The 17200-nt window shown below is 57.6% G+C and overlaps 1 protein-coding gene across 1 annotated transcript; it reads left to right on the top strand.

Annotated features, from left to right (window-relative positions):
• The first annotated feature begins 1146 nt into the window (after window positions 1-1146).
• On the top strand, window positions 1147-1869 carry BHLHE23 (basic helix-loop-helix family member e23). Its single transcript, XM_059898620.1, has one exon. It carries the CDS (start codon window positions 1147-1149, stop codon window positions 1867-1869), a length of 723 nt encoding a protein of 240 aa, XP_059754603.1.
• The last annotated feature ends 15331 nt before the right edge of the window (window positions 1870-17200 follow it).

Below are 17200 nucleotides of genomic sequence, written 5' to 3' on the forward strand. Positions count from 1 at the left end.
CTCGCCGGTGCAGCCCCCATCTGCTTTCTCCAGCAGAGCTGCCATCCTCCCCAACTTCATGGTGGAGCCCTCGGCCTCCCCCCAGTAGAAAACTGAGAAAATTCCCCCTCTGTGGTAGGGCAAGCCATGGAAAAAACCTTTCACCGGAAATAGCAGAGAATTGAAACAAGGTTTTGCCTAAACAAGAGGTTTTTGTCCTTAAATCTCCGATCCCTGCCTCAAACCACTAACACTTCAGGGAGCGTGGAAACAACTTCAGGACGCACTTGTCCCCGGAAACTGCGCGGTGGGGGCTGGAGACCCAGGAAAGGGCCAGCTGCGGGGAAGGCCCAGCCCAGCCGGGCCTCAGGACGTTCGGAGCGCGTCCTTTGCCCCGCGGGTTACCAGCTGTGAGGCCGCTCCTGGAGGGCGCCCACCGCGCGCCCCGGGCGTGCGCTCCGCACCTCCTCCGGCCTCGGCGGGTCAGGCGTCCGCGGTGGGCTGCGCGCTCCCTGCTCCGATCCCTGCCTGCGCGACGCCGGAGTGGCTCCTGCAAATGGTACCGAAGACGAGGACAAGGCGGCCTGAGGCGCGTGCCCACGAGGGACGGGGGCGTACAGTGACGGCGACCCCCGGGGGCGGCAGGAGGCAGAAGCTGGAGACGTCGGGAAGCGGGAACAGCTCTCCGGGTCCCACGGCTTCCACAACCGTCTCTAACCAGACCTCCAGCTCCTTCCATCCCGGCGGCGCCCACCCCTGGCCATCGGTCGGCGCCGCCGGCGGAGCTGGGCTCCGGGAAGAGGCGGTCACCAAGTCCCCTCTGATTGGACGGCCGCGAAGTCCCAGAGGGCGCCTCCGCACCTTAAAGCAGGAGCGGCGCAAGGGGAAGGTAGAGCCCTCCGCAGCCCAGACCTGCGCGCGGCAGCGAGAGGTGGGGAGGAGGGGGTCGGGGGAAAAGGAAAGAGACGAGAGAGGGGGAGGGGGAGGAGGAGGAGAAGGAGGCGGAGGCGACCAGGAGGCGGGGCCGAGGCGGGACCCAGAGGCCCCGGCGCGGGGAGGCCCCGGGCCCGACCGACTGCAGGACGGACGCGCCAGCCGGCAAAGGCACCCAGGCGGCGGCAGCGGCCGGAGCGCGCGCGGACCCCGGGGCGGCGCGGGGCGGGCCGCATGAGCACCTGCCTGCCCGGCGAGCCCTCGGGCCCCGGAGGCGCGGCCATGGCCGAGCTCAAGTCGCTGTCGGGGGACGCGTACCTGGCGCTGAGCCACGGCTACGCGGCGGCGGCGGTGGGCCTCGCCTACGGGGCAGCCCGGGGGCCCGAGGTGGCCCGCGGCTACGGCGCGCCGGGCCCGGGCGGCGACCTCCCCGCGGCGCCCGCGCCCCGAGCTCCGGCCGCGGCGGCCGAGAGCAGCGGCGAGCAGAGCGGCGACGAGGATGACGCCTTCGAGCAGCGGCGGCGGCGGCGCGGGCCCGGGGGCGCGGCGGACGGGCGGCGGCGGCCCCGGGAGCAGCGCTCGCTGCGGCTGAGCATCAACGCGCGGGAGCGGCGGCGTATGCACGACCTCAACGACGCGCTGGACGGGCTGCGCGCCGTCATCCCCTACGCGCACAGCCCGTCGGTGCGCAAGCTCTCCAAGATCGCCACGCTGCTGCTCGCCAAGAACTACATCCTCATGCAGGCGCAGGCCCTGGACGAGATGCGGCGCCTCGTGGCCTACCTCAACCAGGGCCAGGGCTTGGCCGCTCCGGTGGCCGCCGCGCCCTTGACGCCCTTCGGCCAGGCCACCGTGTACCCCTTCTCCGCCGGCGCCGCGCTGCCCTGCCCAGACAAGTGCGCCGCCTTCTCCGGGACGCCCTCGGCGCTTTGCAAACACTGTAACGGGAAGCCGTAAGGGCCCCGGGCTGCCCCTTCCTTCCGCACGCGTCCTTCATTTTACCTTGCCCCCGTGACTGTGTCACCCTGTCCCCACCGGACCCCGCCCACGGGGAGAAGGCGGCCAGACCTCGCTTCCAGCCCTTGCGTGCTGAACTTTTGGGCCCGCGGGAAGCGCAAAGCCCATCCGGGCGCGGGATTGAACCAGACAGCGGGGCGCTGGAATCCATGCCCGGGAGCCCGCAGCGCCCAATGGGCACGCCCCCGACGCCCCAGCCATCGACCCTGGAGACGGGACGTGGGTGACCAAACGTGCTTGTCCGGGCGCCGCCGCTCAGCCTCAAAAAGAAAACCAGGATGGGCGCGACCCCCGGGCAGGTGGTCCTCCCCTGAGCCACCCGCGGAGCGCGGGACAGAGCGTAGCCCACCTTGGCGGGTCGTGGCCCTCGCTTTGGAGCGCGTCTTTGGCCCCCGTCGGCCGCTCTTGCCAAACCTCCGGGCCGCGTTCTGGGTGGGCGTGTCCCCAGGACGCACCGCGCCCGGCACCTTCCCCCTCTGCCTGCTCCAGGACCCCCGCGCCGCAGCTCCGCTGCTGCGGGATGAGCCCCGACCCGGCCATGCAGCTGTCGTTTTCAAAGGAGCTGGGCCGCGGCCGCAAGAAGACCCCGGCCAGGCTTTTCGGCTCCCAAGTCTGTTATGTTTGTTTTCTTGCTTGCCTAGAGGTGAGCGGACGCTAACGCCGGCTGCAGAATTCGGCTGCAGAATTCGTTCCCTAAACAGCCCCTGGGCTCCCCAGTCCCCAGTGCCCCCGCCGGGTCGTCCATACCCTGGCGCGGCCCGGGTGGAGCTGGATGGAGACCTCGGCGCGCCCTCTGCTTAAAGGCGGCTGCATGGAGGAGGGGTCCTGTGGTGTTAGGGGAGGGCCTGGTCTAGCCCTGGCGACCGGCCAAGCCCCCAGCCCACCAACCCCGCACATTTCCGGGAGAGGAGACCGGGCCACGGTGAGTACGCTGGTGGGGGCCGCGCCCTGGCCGGTGCGAACCGTGATGGGGTCTCTTTTAAAGTCGGTGTGACCACGGGGGCTGTGTTTTTTAAAGTCGGTGCTCAACTCAGAACTCTGCCACCAGCCGGGGTCCACGCGCCGAGCACAGCCGGCTGGCCGCCCTAGGGGACCGAGCTTTCCGCGCCAGTTTGCGCCGGAGCGGCTCTGCTACGATATCCGGCTTTATTAACCCAATTTCTTCGGCTGTCGCTAATGCTATGCTAATAGGGAGAGAGGACCGCGGCCCTGCAAAGCAGCCTGTCTACAGCAGTTAACTTTAATTAATACATTTCAAAAGACCCTTTTGTATTTGCAAAATGAAGTGTGTGATTAAGTCTTATTCATAAAGACATATGCTTAATACTGGGTTTTTTGCTAATTTCCATATTTATTTCTTATTGTCTTTTTTTCCCATAACAGACTAGTTTATCAATTTTGCACATTAAAAAAGCTGAGTGTTGGAAACTGTTTCAAATTTCTTTTAGATAACTGCATATCCAAGTGTCACCAACTTCTAGGGTCATTTCAAAGTGACCCTAAATCAACTTTATAAATTACTTATAATCTGAAACAGAGTTGCTGATTCTGGTTAAAGTACATCATTTATATTCAAAATAAAGTATTTGATTTCAAATAATTTTTTGAATAATATGATTAAATTTTAATATCAATTTAAATAGTGTTCATTTGTGACTGAACTCATAATTTCAGTGTTCAGGGAGTTGTGTCAATTTGGGCCACATGCTTCTAAATCACAGAGTCCAATAAGTCTCTAAGACACAGACAACTGATCTGTAAGCAGCCGCTCAGCAAATGTACGAAATAATAAGAAAACGGTGAAGGAAAAAAATCTCTCTGTCCCCTCTAGGTGAAAAATAAGAATTTTAAAAAAGAGCCATTTAAGTAATCAGAAGTCCTTCCAAAAACTTCGTTTAAGTAAAAGTTAAATTAAATTTAAACTTTTCTTTTTTTTCTTAAAGCTGCAAAGCTGTTTATCAACTGTTCTCCAAAAATGTCAGCATGCTGTTCCCTGGGGTTGAGTGGAGGAGTTTTTCAAAGTGAAGTTTGGTGGGTTTCTTGACAGCAGCTGCTAATCAAGCAACCTGGAATATCAAAATAAATGTCGTTTGGCCTCTTCCAAGTTTGCACAGCAAACTCCTCATTCTAAGACAACCTAGACATTGGAAGAATATTCCCAGCATGAAAGGTCTGACTGCCCCCCTCCCCCCCACCCCGTGGCCTTTTGCCCCAAGTATAACCAACCAGGGGTGCCTATTGGCGCTGCCTGTCTCTGTTGCCAGAGACTCTCTGGAAACTTCTGATGAGGGTTCTGGTGTTTTCCCTGAAGGCTTGCTCTCCTACAGGGGTGGCACGAATTGCTGTGAATTAACTTGAAAAAATTCATCACCCCGCACCTAACCCAGAGCTCGCCTCTCTCCAGCACTGGGGGAGGAATTAAGTAGGAAAGAGCTTTGCTTGTAGCTAGGATTTGACACAGCTTGTTCTCAGAGGAACAAGATATTAACCGAGAGCCCTTTAAACCGGGGTTGCCCCAACGAGGAGCGTGCCGGCCACATGTGGAATCTTACAATTTCTGGTGGCCACATTAAGAAAAGGAAAGAGAAGTAGATGAAATTAGTTTTAATGACTTTTATTTATTCCATCATAGCCCAACTATTATCATTTCAACATGTAATCAATATTTTAAAATTCTTAGGGAGATCTTTCACATTCTCTTTTTTGTACCGAGCCTTCAGAATCCGGTGTGTCTTGCACTCAGAACCCGTCTCAATTCAGAACAGCCCATTTCAAGTGCTCAGTGGCCACGTGTGGCTTGTGGCCGCCCCAGTGGAGATAGCAGCTCTAGATGGTAAAAACGCAAAGCATTCAAAGTGCATTCGAATAATAAGCAGGAAACCTCCACCAATTCAGGGAATACATTCTAGTGCTAGACAAATAGGAAATGCTTTGTCCTAGTCACTCTCTCAATCCTGGGTCACCAAATCTAGCTGGGGCCGGGGCGGGCAGCGAGAAGAACCATCGTGAGTTTTCTACAAGAGTGGAAGCCGTGTGTCTACTCGTTGCTGGTCCCGGTGCATCAGCCTTGCACGAGCCAACCACACCCACACCTAGGGAGCCAACAGAGTGACTGTGGGGTCCTCCCCACTCTGGCCAAGGGATTGTCTTGAGCCAACAGAGCCTCTTCCTCTATTGACCCCACAAATGAAGGGGTCGGCCACACTGGCTGCTGCTTGAGTGACTCTCAGACCAAGACTCCTTCACGCTCAGGTTATGAGCCCGTGAAGTCTGGTTCCTGGGGGCTTGGGGCAGCCTTCTCAAGCCTAGTGGCTCCATAGGGGTCCCTGGCTGGGGTCAGAGGAGGCAAGTTGCTCCGCCAAGGTCCTGCACCCCATCTTCATTCACTAACCAACGTGACCGGCGTGGCCCCGGCGCTTTTGGTTCAGATGGTGCCCAAGATACTTTACGCCCAAAGATCTTTGTTTTCCCCGGTAGGAAATTCACGCACCTAAAACAGCATCCCTGGTTTCCAGTAATGGCATCCAGACTCCGAGGGCAGAACTCTACCCAAACCTGGCTCTGCCCCCAAGGACCAGGAGTATGGACCACGCAAAGGCCATCCAGCCCACACGAGTTCATAGACAGGCCCTCAAGTACTAGGCACGTGGCTTCCACTGTTTCATTTTTTGATTTCATCCCAAAGGTGGGATTTGCTTTTCACTTCTTCACAGAAGAATCCTTGGGGAGCCTTGTTTCCCCTTAGGAGTAATCTGACACTTGCTTTGCCAAATACGCCTGTCTTATTTCCTTGCAGGTTGGGAACGTTGAAAGAAGAGGTTCTGCCTCATAAAGGACAGACACTGTTTTCCTGAAATGATGGGGGAAATGCACCAACCATCACTCCGACCGGCACGGCCAGCCTGGCCTCCCCCTCGGGCCCCCACTGCAGCCTCGGAGCAGAGGCCCCTGGGCCCTGGTTAATCCAGCAGAGGGTGATTACAGCAATGTCATCATGTGAATTTGCTTGTGATATGTTTTTAGTCTTTAATCGCTTTTGGTATCCCATTTGAAGGGATGGAAATAGAGGGATTTATGATGTATTAAATCATTTCTCCAACAATTACCTCTTTGGGCTCGTAACTCTAGATGTTTCAACTCCCCAACTAAAGTCTGTTCCATAAAATTAGAAAGTTAATACACGTTTGCACATTTAACCCCAAAGGAGCAAAACCCACATTACCATAAATGCAGAAAGGCTGAAATAATTAGCAAAGTTACCTTTGATCCAGGGTTCTCCCTGTTTTAAAAAGTGACTTGTGCTGTTTTCTTTCCAGTCTGAAGTGCCCGAGGCCTGTGCATTCATATCATGGTATAAAAGCTGATTTTTAAGTGTGGCTCTCTGAGTGGGAAGACGGCCAGAATTATCCTGGAGGTTAACGTGAGGCGGGTCACACTTGTAAGGTGCACGCGTGCGAGGGGGTCTCTGAATAAACCCTTTCTGCTCTGTGGTCGGCTCTGTGGAACTGACCAGCTGGTGCCTGGTGGGGATACAAAGGGAAGCTGCTTCGTGGCCCCAGGGCCTCAGCCTGTGTTTCCTCGAGGCACGGCCCTCAGAACGCAGCGCACAGCCACGCGTGGGCCTCTGGCCCCCACGACACGCAAGGCCTCCTGGGCTGGCAGCCCCACCCGGTGCCAGCCCGCCTGCGCGCACCGTGCTGCCACCGGGGACGGGAGCGTGGTCCCAGCTCAGGGCCTTCGCGGGGCAGCTCGCCAGTGTGCTGGAAGTGGCCCAGCCTTCCCAGCGGCCTGGTTCCGCCTCCAAGCCCCGTTTTGTCTAAAGCAATGAGCCCACAGTCAGTTGCTCTCCTGGGGGCCCTGATTCGGCCTGACGGGAGCCCAGGGCCCCCCAGTTCCCGAGGACGGCTCTCGGTGCCCTAATGAGGCCAGGCCAGCCTGGGAACCTGGCTTCAAATCCCGAGACACATTCAGGACCCGCAAGGCTCTCTGATGTCCACAAGGCATCTGCCAGGATGCGTTTTTGTCGCCTTCGTCACTCTGCAGCCTGCTGGCTTGCGGTACCGGAGCTGTGTCCTGGCCCTCCCCGTGTGCCCCTGCATTTGACTGTAGACGGCACCCAAGTTACAAGACCCCTGGGAACAGGCGGCCAGTCTCTGCACCTCGTGCATACAACCAGAGCCAGCGGACACCTGGGGACACGAGTCAGGGTCGGGCTCAGCCCGCACCCGCCTGGGGGTCTGGAGAGCGGCTCGCGTGACCCAGCCCCGCACGGTCACTGAGCAGGCAGGAGCCAGGTCCCCTCTGCCAAAGTCACTCCAAGTCCTGGGACGGTTTGTACAGAGCAGCCTGGACGCCGTCCACTGACCACAGGCTGGTCGCTCAGGAGCGGACACATCTACACGGTTTAGTAATAGGGACGCAGAAACCCCACTGTCTGTGAGTCGCTCTCTGGCCTGTGGCACCCAGATTGTGGGTGGGAGGGGCCGTGTCTCAAGCCTCTGGGTGTTAAGACCCTTCCTCCTTCCAGCACATCCCTGACCAGCACAACTGCCGGTGTCCTTGCAGCCCTCAAACAGCTGAGGGCTCCGGGAGGGCATCACAGGCACATGGGAAGGGGTTTATTTTCTGTTCAGGGGTCTGGGTTTCCAAATAAATGTAAAGCCTTTTACCCGCTGCCAGGATGTGAAAATCACTGCTCTTCATAACACCCCTGAATCTTTCCTCCGGGCTTTGGGGTCAGCAGTGATGTTCCAGAGCTTTCTATTAGCTCCTCCCCCATGTCAGGGACCTGAGGCTGCCAGATGGGATGAAAAGCGCCATCCCAGAATGTCCGAGGGCTGCTTCCAGGCCCCCCGGCACACATACCCTGGCTCGTTCTATCTCTCTCTCTCTCCTGCAGCTACATTTGGGAAAAAAGAAGGGTCTATAACCCTTTCCCTCCCTCTGGGTAGCCCTATTTCCCTAACACGCGTGCTCCTTAAAATATCACAGATTTGGGGTCTCATGACCCTGGTCACTGCCCCCAGTGCAGTGCTGGTTGCATCTGGTTTGGGAAGGCATGCCTGACCCAGGAGAACAGCTGACCGGCCGCCTTCAGCCTTCAGCCCGGCCTGGGGCCAGGTGGACACAGGCTGGGGCAACCATCCTCTCTGCCTAAGCATCACCTGAACGCACATGCGGGTGTGCGCGTGGAAGGTCCTCGCGGCGCGGGAGCCTGGACGGCCGAGTGTGGGCACAGTCAGGAGTGACCCTGCAGAGAGGGGTCATGGAGAGCTACACGGGGTGAGAGTGGCGTTCCCTGAGCTGCGGTCACTTCCCTGGTCACCCAGCCTGGCCAGCCCCAGCGCCGGACCCTCACCACCTGACCCACAGCCCACCCTGATCTCAACAGGGGTAGCGGGGAGCCCTCCCTGCAGGACAGAGGTCTCTGGGCGTCGGGGAAGGAGGCGGCGCAGCTGCTAACTGAGCCGTAGGAACGGGGCGGGCGGGGAGCAGCGCCTCCTAACGAGCGTGTTGTCGGGCGATTTCGCCCTCATCTTCTGCTTAATCAGGCTGGTTAAACGGTGATCCCGAGGGGCCGTGCATCCCCTAAACCTGTTCGTTCTCATGGCGCACCCCCGCTGCACTGCAGGAAGGTGATGGTTAATTAATCGCGTGTCGGGAAGTGGCTGTGCTGACAGATGAGGGACACGGACGAACTTTCAAGGATGCTGACTTCATTAGGCGGCCTCATTCCAGCCCAAGACCGCTCAGGACGTCGTTTGAAAGGAGGTGCTCCGCGTTCAACTGCTCCTCGCCGCTCGCCCTGTAGGGGAACGAACCATGTTTCCAGAATAATGACAAGTGAACAAACAAGGTCAGGGGATCCCGCAGGCGGCTCCGGCAGGCATTCTGCCCAGTGTCCTGGGCCAGGACCGCAGAGCCCCGGATCCGTTCCCTCCCCGTCCAGGGACCCTGGGGAGGCAGCCACGGGCTCTGAGCTGTCAGGAGGACTGAGGGGGGGGTCCTGACACGTGGCTTCGGCCCCCAACCCCCTCGGTGCTTCATCAACGCCAGCTGTGCTCCGGGCCAGGTGAGGTAACGGCCCCGCGTCTGTGACCACAAACTCGGTGTGGCCCTTTGCTGAAGACCACGACTCGCCTCGGGCCACCAGCAGAGCCTGCAGTGGAGGAGATGCTGGGGGAGCCACTCGAGAGGGACCATCCGTTCATTCTTCACAGAGCTGCTGTTTCCTCTTTTTATTGTGGTGAAACACACTTAACATAAAACTTACCGTTTAACCTTTTTAAGTGTACAATTCAGCGGCATTAAGTACATTCACAAGGTCATGCAACCATCCCCACCATCTATTTCCAGAACTTTGTTATCACCTACAATTGAATTTTTTCAAGTCAGGCTTATTGACGTGTAACTGACACCCAGTAAAATGTGCACCCCCCTTAGATGTAGTTCCTTGAATCTTGGTAAACGCATACGGCCTTGAGCCACCACTGGGCAGGGTATAGAATCTTGCCCTCACCCCAGAAAGACCTCTTGTGCTCTCCTGACCCCAAAACTGCTGGTCTGCTCTCTGGCCCTATAGTGTTGCTTTTTCGGGAATGTCCTCTAAATGGACTCTTAGAGTGTGAAATTTGGGGGTCTGGCCTCTTCACTTGGCCTGGTGTGTCCGAGCCTGGCCGAGGTTACCATCTGTGAAGTGGGGTGGTGATCTCAGTGGCACAGGACACTTGGGGGAGCTGGATGAGGGGTCTCCTAACCCCTAGCCCCTCGCCTGCCCCCACGGGCCGTGTGCTGCTGTCACCATGACCCTACTGCACCCACCATGGGTGCCAGTCTTTGAAAGTCATGGGCCAGCTTGATTTCTGCAGAAGCAGCCCTGCGTGAGCCGTTGTGACATCAGAGGCTTTGGGGGAGGAAGTGAGCAGCCCCACCTTGCTCTTTATGGGACGGTTTCCAAAGATGGCTCCTGCTGGCCGTCCAGGGAGGCCCCAGAACGAGGCCCAGAATCCACAGCCACGTCGATGCCGACTGCCTGTCTGTCTTCTGAGTTTCTTCCTCTTTCCAAAAACACGTCCTCTCGAGGAACACCTGGGCGTGGTTTCCCCAACAGGGTGAGGGGTGATGAGGGTCTGGGAAGGAGTCGCTGAGATGGTCCAGGCTCGGGAAAGGCGAGGGGGGGGTGACCGCATCCGGCCCCCTGAGCTGGCCCGACGGCCACGCGCGTCCTCGTGAGGGGCCGGAACAGCGCGGGCCTGCGGTGCGTGCCCTAAGCACTGATTAAATGAGGATGACAGCAGTGGTCACGGAGGGGCCCCGGGAGGGCCAGGAGGCAGGTGCCCCGTGATATCACTTTTCCGTGAGCTCAGTGCCCCAGGCTGCCACTAAGCTGCTTGTCAGTTAGAGTTAACCTGGAGACGCCCAGCCCCTTACTGGGAATCACGAAACAGAAGCCAGAAACCACACACTCTCGTAAGGAAATGGGAAACGCTGACACGCGTGAGAAGGGCCTCAGCTGGAGAGATGCGACCAGATCGTAGCTGGGAGATAAACTAGGGCCCAAGGGGCCACGCCTCACAGACACTGTCTCGGCAAAACGGGAACGTGCCTGAGGGTTTTCTGCTCGAATCTGGTGTCAGCTTTTTTCTCCTGTTGTACTCTTTTGATAGAGAAAAATATGGAGAAGGCTCTAAGAAGCAAAGTGCCTGTAACGGGCTGTCGTCAGGGTAAATGCTGATGCCATTTACATGGGCTGCGGCCACGTGTGACCTGAGTGCCCCCAATACGCCGCCTGCCTTGTCCCGGTGGGACCTGCGGGTGCCCAAGGCACAGATGTCAGCGGGAAGCTGTCTTCACAGACAGGAGGCGTTCCTAATCCTCCGTGTGGCAGCTCAGTTATCTGTCCGGTGGCGAGGGGACGTTATGCATGAGGCTGTGATTAAATTTCCTCATGTAACGACCCTAAGTAAATCTTTGCAATTTTCATTTTGCGGAGATTTAATATAGATCGGGGCCCTGTTGTTGGCTCCCATTTTAATCCCAAATCACTCATTAGATGAAGACCAGCAGACGCCAGTGGGCGAGGCCCGTGGGCTGAGCCGCAGACTGGACCCACAGGAGCGCGTCCAGATGGACGGCTGCTGCCCTCGTTCCGTGATGGGCGCTAATCTCAAACCCTGACCTGCTTCCTCCCCATTACGCATATTAAATGCAGCCAAAATTCTGGGGGTGGTGCGGTCCACACCGCTCTCCCCAGATGCCTCTGGTCCCGACCCCGCCTGCCTGCTCCACACGGAAGCAAACCCGCCTGGGAGCCAGGGCCGGGCAGTGCCCACTGACAGATCCACCTGGCCGGACACCCCAGCTGAGTTGCCAGGTAAACACAGGAGTCATTTTGAGTAAGACTCTGCCTGAAATAATTGCATGAGACATACACTGAAAACGTGTTTCTTGATTATCTGACGTTCAGATTTCAGTGGGTGTCCTCTATTGGTATTTGCTGCTCTGGCCACTGTCCTCGGCCCCTGCACGCTTAGCCCTGAGCCTCCCTGAAGCCCACTGACCAGGGCCACTCACGTGGCTGCAGACCCCACCCTGGCAGCCCTGCCTCCAAAGACTCAGTGGGTTTCCTGGGGGCCAGATGAGCTACAGAATAGCTGTCCCAGTGTAAAATGAAAATGTGGGATCCTAGTCCCAAAATGATTCAGAATTACAGGATGGCGACAGCCTTCTGAGTGCCGGGCTCTAGGCACAGTGTTCAGGCCACCGCCCGCGAAGCCGGTCCTGCTGGGGGAGGAGGGTCGCGGAGCCCACCCAGGCCGCACGCCCAGCCCGATCAGGACGCCCCCTTCCTACCACCCTCCTCCTCCTCATTCCACACGGCGCCTTTCATTCCGGGACCCAAGAGACACCCCACACACGGGCACGCACACGCACACACACCTCTACACGCATGCATGTACCAAATATTCAAATATGTGCTCACATCTGCACACACACGAAAATATGCACACTTTTGCACACATCCACACATGTTCACATGCGTGCACACGCCTGCACACACATGTACTTCCTTTGGACACTTTGCTCATTTGGGGACACGGTGACAGGTCTGGCTTAGCTGTGTTGCCCTCTCTGTGGAAAGGCAATCTGGCCTTGTGGAAAAGGCGCAGGCCTTGGGCCAGCAGTCCTGCTGTGGGAACGCGTCCCTCGGCACAGTCAGGGCCCTGGAGAAAGACATCTCCAAGACCTCCTGCCAGCGACAGGGCCAGGAAGCCACCCGGCCGCACCCATGGGCCAGAACCGGGATAATCACACTCACGGATACGGGCCGTTTCCACGACTGATCACGTGAAAAAGCAGCAAGAAGCACTGTTTACAACAGGCTTCAAGGGGGGATGTTTACACAGATGTAAAGCCTCTCTGGAAGGACGAGACCCTGTCCTGAGGGGCTCCTAAGGAGGGGGCTGAGGGTCCGGCAGGCAGGTCAAAGGGGAAGTGGCTCCCGGTGGGTACTTCTATACTCTGAGCCCTCTTCCCACCACCGGGAATGCCTTTAATTAAAACCAGAAAGCAGCGGTCATGGGCTGAGTGGTGCCCCCAGATATGTCCACATCTTAATCCCTGGACCCTGCAAATACTACCTTATATGGCTGATGACAAATTGAGATTATAAAGGAGTGACCACAGTTCAGGTGAACAAAAGTCGAGTCAAGCGGCCATTGAGGATCTGGTGTCAAGACGCGGCCCTGCCCCACCGAGAACTTGAACTTTCTCTGAACTGTACCAGGTCCGAGGACACCACCTGCCTGCCGCAAGCTTGTGGCCTCAAGGTCTCCCCTAGTGACTACGCAGCCATTTCGGACCCCAGCCAGCAGCCTAGCTTCACAAGCAGCCTCACTTCTCGCCAGCTCCAATTATAATTCTTTTTTAAAAAAATAATTTTATTTATTTATTTATTTTTGGATGGGTTGGGTCTTCGTTGCTGTGCGCGGGCTTTCTCTAGTTGTGGCGAGCGGAGGCTACTGTTCGTTGCGGTGCGCGGGCTTCTCATTGCGGTGGCTTCTCTTGCTGCGGAGCACGGGCTCTAGGCACGCAGGCTTCAGTAGTTGTGGCACGCAGGCTCAGTAGTTGTGGTGCACGGGCTTAGTTGCTCCGCGGCATGTGGGAATCTTCCCGGACCAGGGCTCGGACCCATGTCCCCTGCATTGGCAGGCGGATTCTTAACCACTGCGCCACCAGGGAAGCCCCTCCAATTATAATTCCTGATCAACAACTCACGTAACTAACTGTAACCTTGCAGGTTTTGCCTTTATAAGTTCCCCCCATTCTGTACTCTGACAGAACACAACTCAGGTGCTTCTTGAATCTGTGTCTCCCAGGCTGCAGTCCTTACAAACCCCAAATAAACACCTTTTAATTTCAATCAGGTCTCCATTTCTGAAATCTTGGTCGATATGGCAAAGTGTATGATTAAGGATCTTGAGAAGAGGCAGCTACCTGGATTATCCGGGTGGGCCCTACATGCCGTTACGTGTGTCCATATAAGAGAAGGCAGAGGGAGTTTGGGGACTCGAGCCACAGATGGACGGCCACGGCCAGAGTGGGCCCCAGCAAGTATGACCCTCCCTGGAGCCTCCGGAGAGAGCACGGCCCTGCCTGCACCCTGACCTTGGACCTCTGGCCCCCAGACTGGGAGAGACTGCTTTTCTGTTGTTCAAACGCCAGTCTGTGTGCTCCGCTATGGCAACCACGGAAGCCACTGCAGAGCCCACCCTGGAGGGTACAAGGGCGCCCACCACCCCTCGTGGCGCCGCCGACTCCTCCGTGGCTCGGCCAGGCTCCTCTGGGGCTTTATTCTCCCAGAGGAACAGGAGGGCAGGGAAGAGCCAGTGGCGGCTGCTCCAGGCCCCTGGCCGACCACGCGCACATCACCCCCTGGGTGCACACAGCACCCTGGTCCCGTCTGCAGGTCAGCCCGCAGGTCCCCAGAAACAGTGCAGAGCCGCTTAGATGGACCCATGGCCTCTGCACCACCAGGAGCCACGTCGTGGAGTTGTGGGAGGGTCACGTGGACTCAGGCCCTGACAGTCATGTGACGGGCACGCCTGCTGGACGCTCCGGCAACCCCAAGGCATCAGCCGTCCTAGGAAAACCTTCTTCATGTGTCACAGGTGGGAGGTGACAGAGCAGGTGAAGGGCCGTCGTGGGTCATGGCAGCTGCTGGGTCCCTCTGAGTCCTTTCCTTCCTTCCTTCAATAAGCACTGCCCAGTCGAGGGAGGTGGATGACTTCCCTCAGGAAGGGACTCCGCAGGGTCCCAAGCCCCCCAAAGGGCTGCTGAGACAGGACCAGCCTTGGCCTCTGACACCGAGGGGTAGATGGTGACCCACCCAACAGGGTCCAGCTTGTGGTGGGAGGTGTTTTACCATGAGCAGAGCCAGTGGGGACGTGGGGAGAGGGGAGGAGACCCTAGGGCAGAGACCGGGGGCCAAGGGGTCCCCAACCCAACTGCTGGTCACTCCACAGCAACCTTAACATTTTCTTCCCACCTGGAGACATGACTGCGTCCTTACTGGGTGTATCAGGTAGCTGTTGCTGCATTACAAATAAGCCCAAAACTTCGCAGCCTGAAACAATAACACTCATTCGTTATCTCTCGGTTTCTGAGGATCAGGATTCAGGAGTGGCTCACTCAAGGTCTCTGGTGAGATGCAGTCCAGGTGTCAGTGGAGGCTCTGGTCATCTGGAGGCTGGACTGGGGCTGGACGGTCCCCTTCCAGGTTGGCTAGATCACGCAGCCCTGGGCTGGAAGCCCCAGTTTCTGGCCCCATGGACTGTCCACAGGGCTGCCCCAAGGTCCTCACGACAGGGCAGCTGGTCCCGGGGCCAACAGTGACGGATAACCTCATCTTAGAAATCATAGACCATCCCTCCCACCACTTTGTATTCATTAGAAGCACATCATTAGGTCCAGGCCACACTCAAGAAGAGGGAATTAAACCTTTTGCTGAGGCGAGGATTGTCAAAGAGTTCAGAGATGTATTTTAAAGCTACAACGTTAGCATAGTCCACTTGAAGGGATTGAAAGAAAATCCCCCATAGATACCCCATCCTACATGTAAAAATGTTCCCACAAACAATCACAGGGTCTGAATTCAACCTTTAGATGTTCATTTCTTTGACTTAAGCATAAGTCAAAGTCAAAGTGTCCAAGTTCTATAGTTGGATGTGACTGTCTCAACCAGGGGTCACATGTGAGGAGCGTCCTCGTCAACCCTTTCCAAGGGCAGACCGCTATTGTCTCTCTGGGGATCTCTGCTGACTGTCTTCTGGGCCACATCTGTCCCCTGGGCCCCATCTTCAGTGCCTGGGTCATGCTCGGAAGTAGGAGGCATTTGATAAGCAGATGTGACGTGTCATCCTGGACCACAACAGTGTCCCCAGCCACCTCCAGTGAGTCCCCCGGCCCCCGACGCCCAGCCCGAGCACTCAGGAGGCACAGCGTCCGCTACACTGGCTCCATCAATCCCCTGGTATCATCCTTTATGGGCAGCAATAAATGCCGCACTTATTACCGGAATGGGTTTAACTGCGGTAACGACTTTGTATCACAGGAGCGGCCATTCTGGGTCTGATATAAAAACCACAATACTAAAACTTCCTCTGTGGTATTTTCATTAAGTCTCCATTGTTCTGAAATGCAGGCTGTGCTAGAACATTCTGGAGGGGGTGCTCTGCTGGGACATGGAAGGGATCCCGGGACTGGAACAGCCCACAGGCCTGTCCCACTGCAGACGCTCTGCTCTGGCTGGAAAGGCGGAGGTTGTGCACAGCGGATGAGCGTCCCCGACCAGGTGGGGCCCAAGGCCTGGACCAGCCGCTGGCCGCCCAGAGCCTCAGCGTCCTGGGTTGTGAAATGGGGGTTAAGACTCTGCCGGGCCGGGAGGTGCACCCCACCCCTGCCGCCCGCGGGACCAGCAAACACCCAGTGGGCTCCGCCCTCTTACTAATGGCCCGCCTGGGTCCCCTGGCGTCACGTAAAGGGTCGATCAGGGTCCCAGAAACCAACTTGTGCTTGACTTTCCCAACGATAACGCTGTTCTCCAGAACATGACCCTTTTTCTTCCCCACGTGGATCAGCTCCCGGGATTCATTCAGACCCTCACTGGGTCACCAGACCCCAGGGCTAACTGGGGTCCGTGCAGCCACGGGGAGGCCACGCGGGTGCAGTGCTTCTCAGGCTGGGACCCAGGATGCAGTGGCCTGAACCAGTGCCCCTCCCCCTGGGCTCTGCAGGGGTCCCTCTTGAGCTCAAGGTGATGGGGACACCGAGGACCAACCCCACTGTCACCAGCATGGTCAGAACCAGCAACTCCGGGGTGCAAACGAGACCAGGACCAGCGCACATGGAAGACCCGGCTCGTGTACCCCCTCCCACCATGGGCGAGGCCAACCGTCCCAATCATCCCAGACCCTGTGGCCAGTTCTTCCTGAGCTATGCGCACAACACTTGGAGAGCAGTGCTGGAACTCAACCCCAGGATTTAAAAAAAACAATCGAGTTCAGGCTTTCTGCTGATTCGGGTAGCTCTCAGCATATACCCCTCCCCCCAGGGCCTCCCATCCCCCAGGGCCCCCTTCCTCTCAGTCTGGGGAGAGGTCTGCCTTCACGGGAGCCCTGGGCTGACGTCTCCCTCTGCCCAGGCGAGGACAGTGGCCTCCGTGGGTCCCTCTGTCTCTCGGATGCTTCTGCAGACTCTGGAGGACTCTTTGCAGCCAAAGCAAAAGGAGCCGCCACCGCGAGAGGCACCTGCCCCACAGCGGCCCGACCACGAATAGTGACAGCCCTTCCTTTGTGACATGAGTCCCGCCCGCGCCTGCTGCAGAGCAGAGTGGCGGCCGCTCTGAGATCCATGCAGCTTTGTTGAGTGTCAGGACGCACGGCGTGACAGATGGGCGCTCGCCTTCAAACCCCTGTGCCCGAGCCCGGCGCCGAGGGCCGGGATGTTTCTAGTATCACACACTTGCCTCAGGGCTTGTTTTAAATCCCACTTACCAGGGGCTCCGGCTTTTTATCAGTCAGACGCCTTAAGCACTTTGTCAACTTGGACATCTGGCCGCACAGTTTAAAAATTTTTTATTTGCTAAAATATTTAAGAGTGTGGCATGGGTTTCGCTGGGACTTGGGCTGCCAGGCATATGTGGATGCCAGCCACTCCAGCAGAGAACCCCTGAGCCCCTAGGCCGTGGCCCTGGCAGCGGCGATAGCAGGCC

The sequence above is a fragment of the Balaenoptera ricei genome, chromosome 15, assembly GCF_028023285.1.
Source record: "Balaenoptera ricei isolate mBalRic1 chromosome 15, mBalRic1.hap2, whole genome shotgun sequence".
NCBI lineage: Eukaryota > Metazoa > Chordata > Mammalia > Artiodactyla > Balaenopteridae > Balaenoptera > Balaenoptera ricei.

Excerpts from the sequence above, each read along its gene's own strand:
- BHLHE23 (XM_059898620.1), top strand. The coding sequence starts at position 1,147 with ATGAGCACCTGCCTGCCCGGCGAGCCCTCGGGCCCCGGAGGCGCGGCC.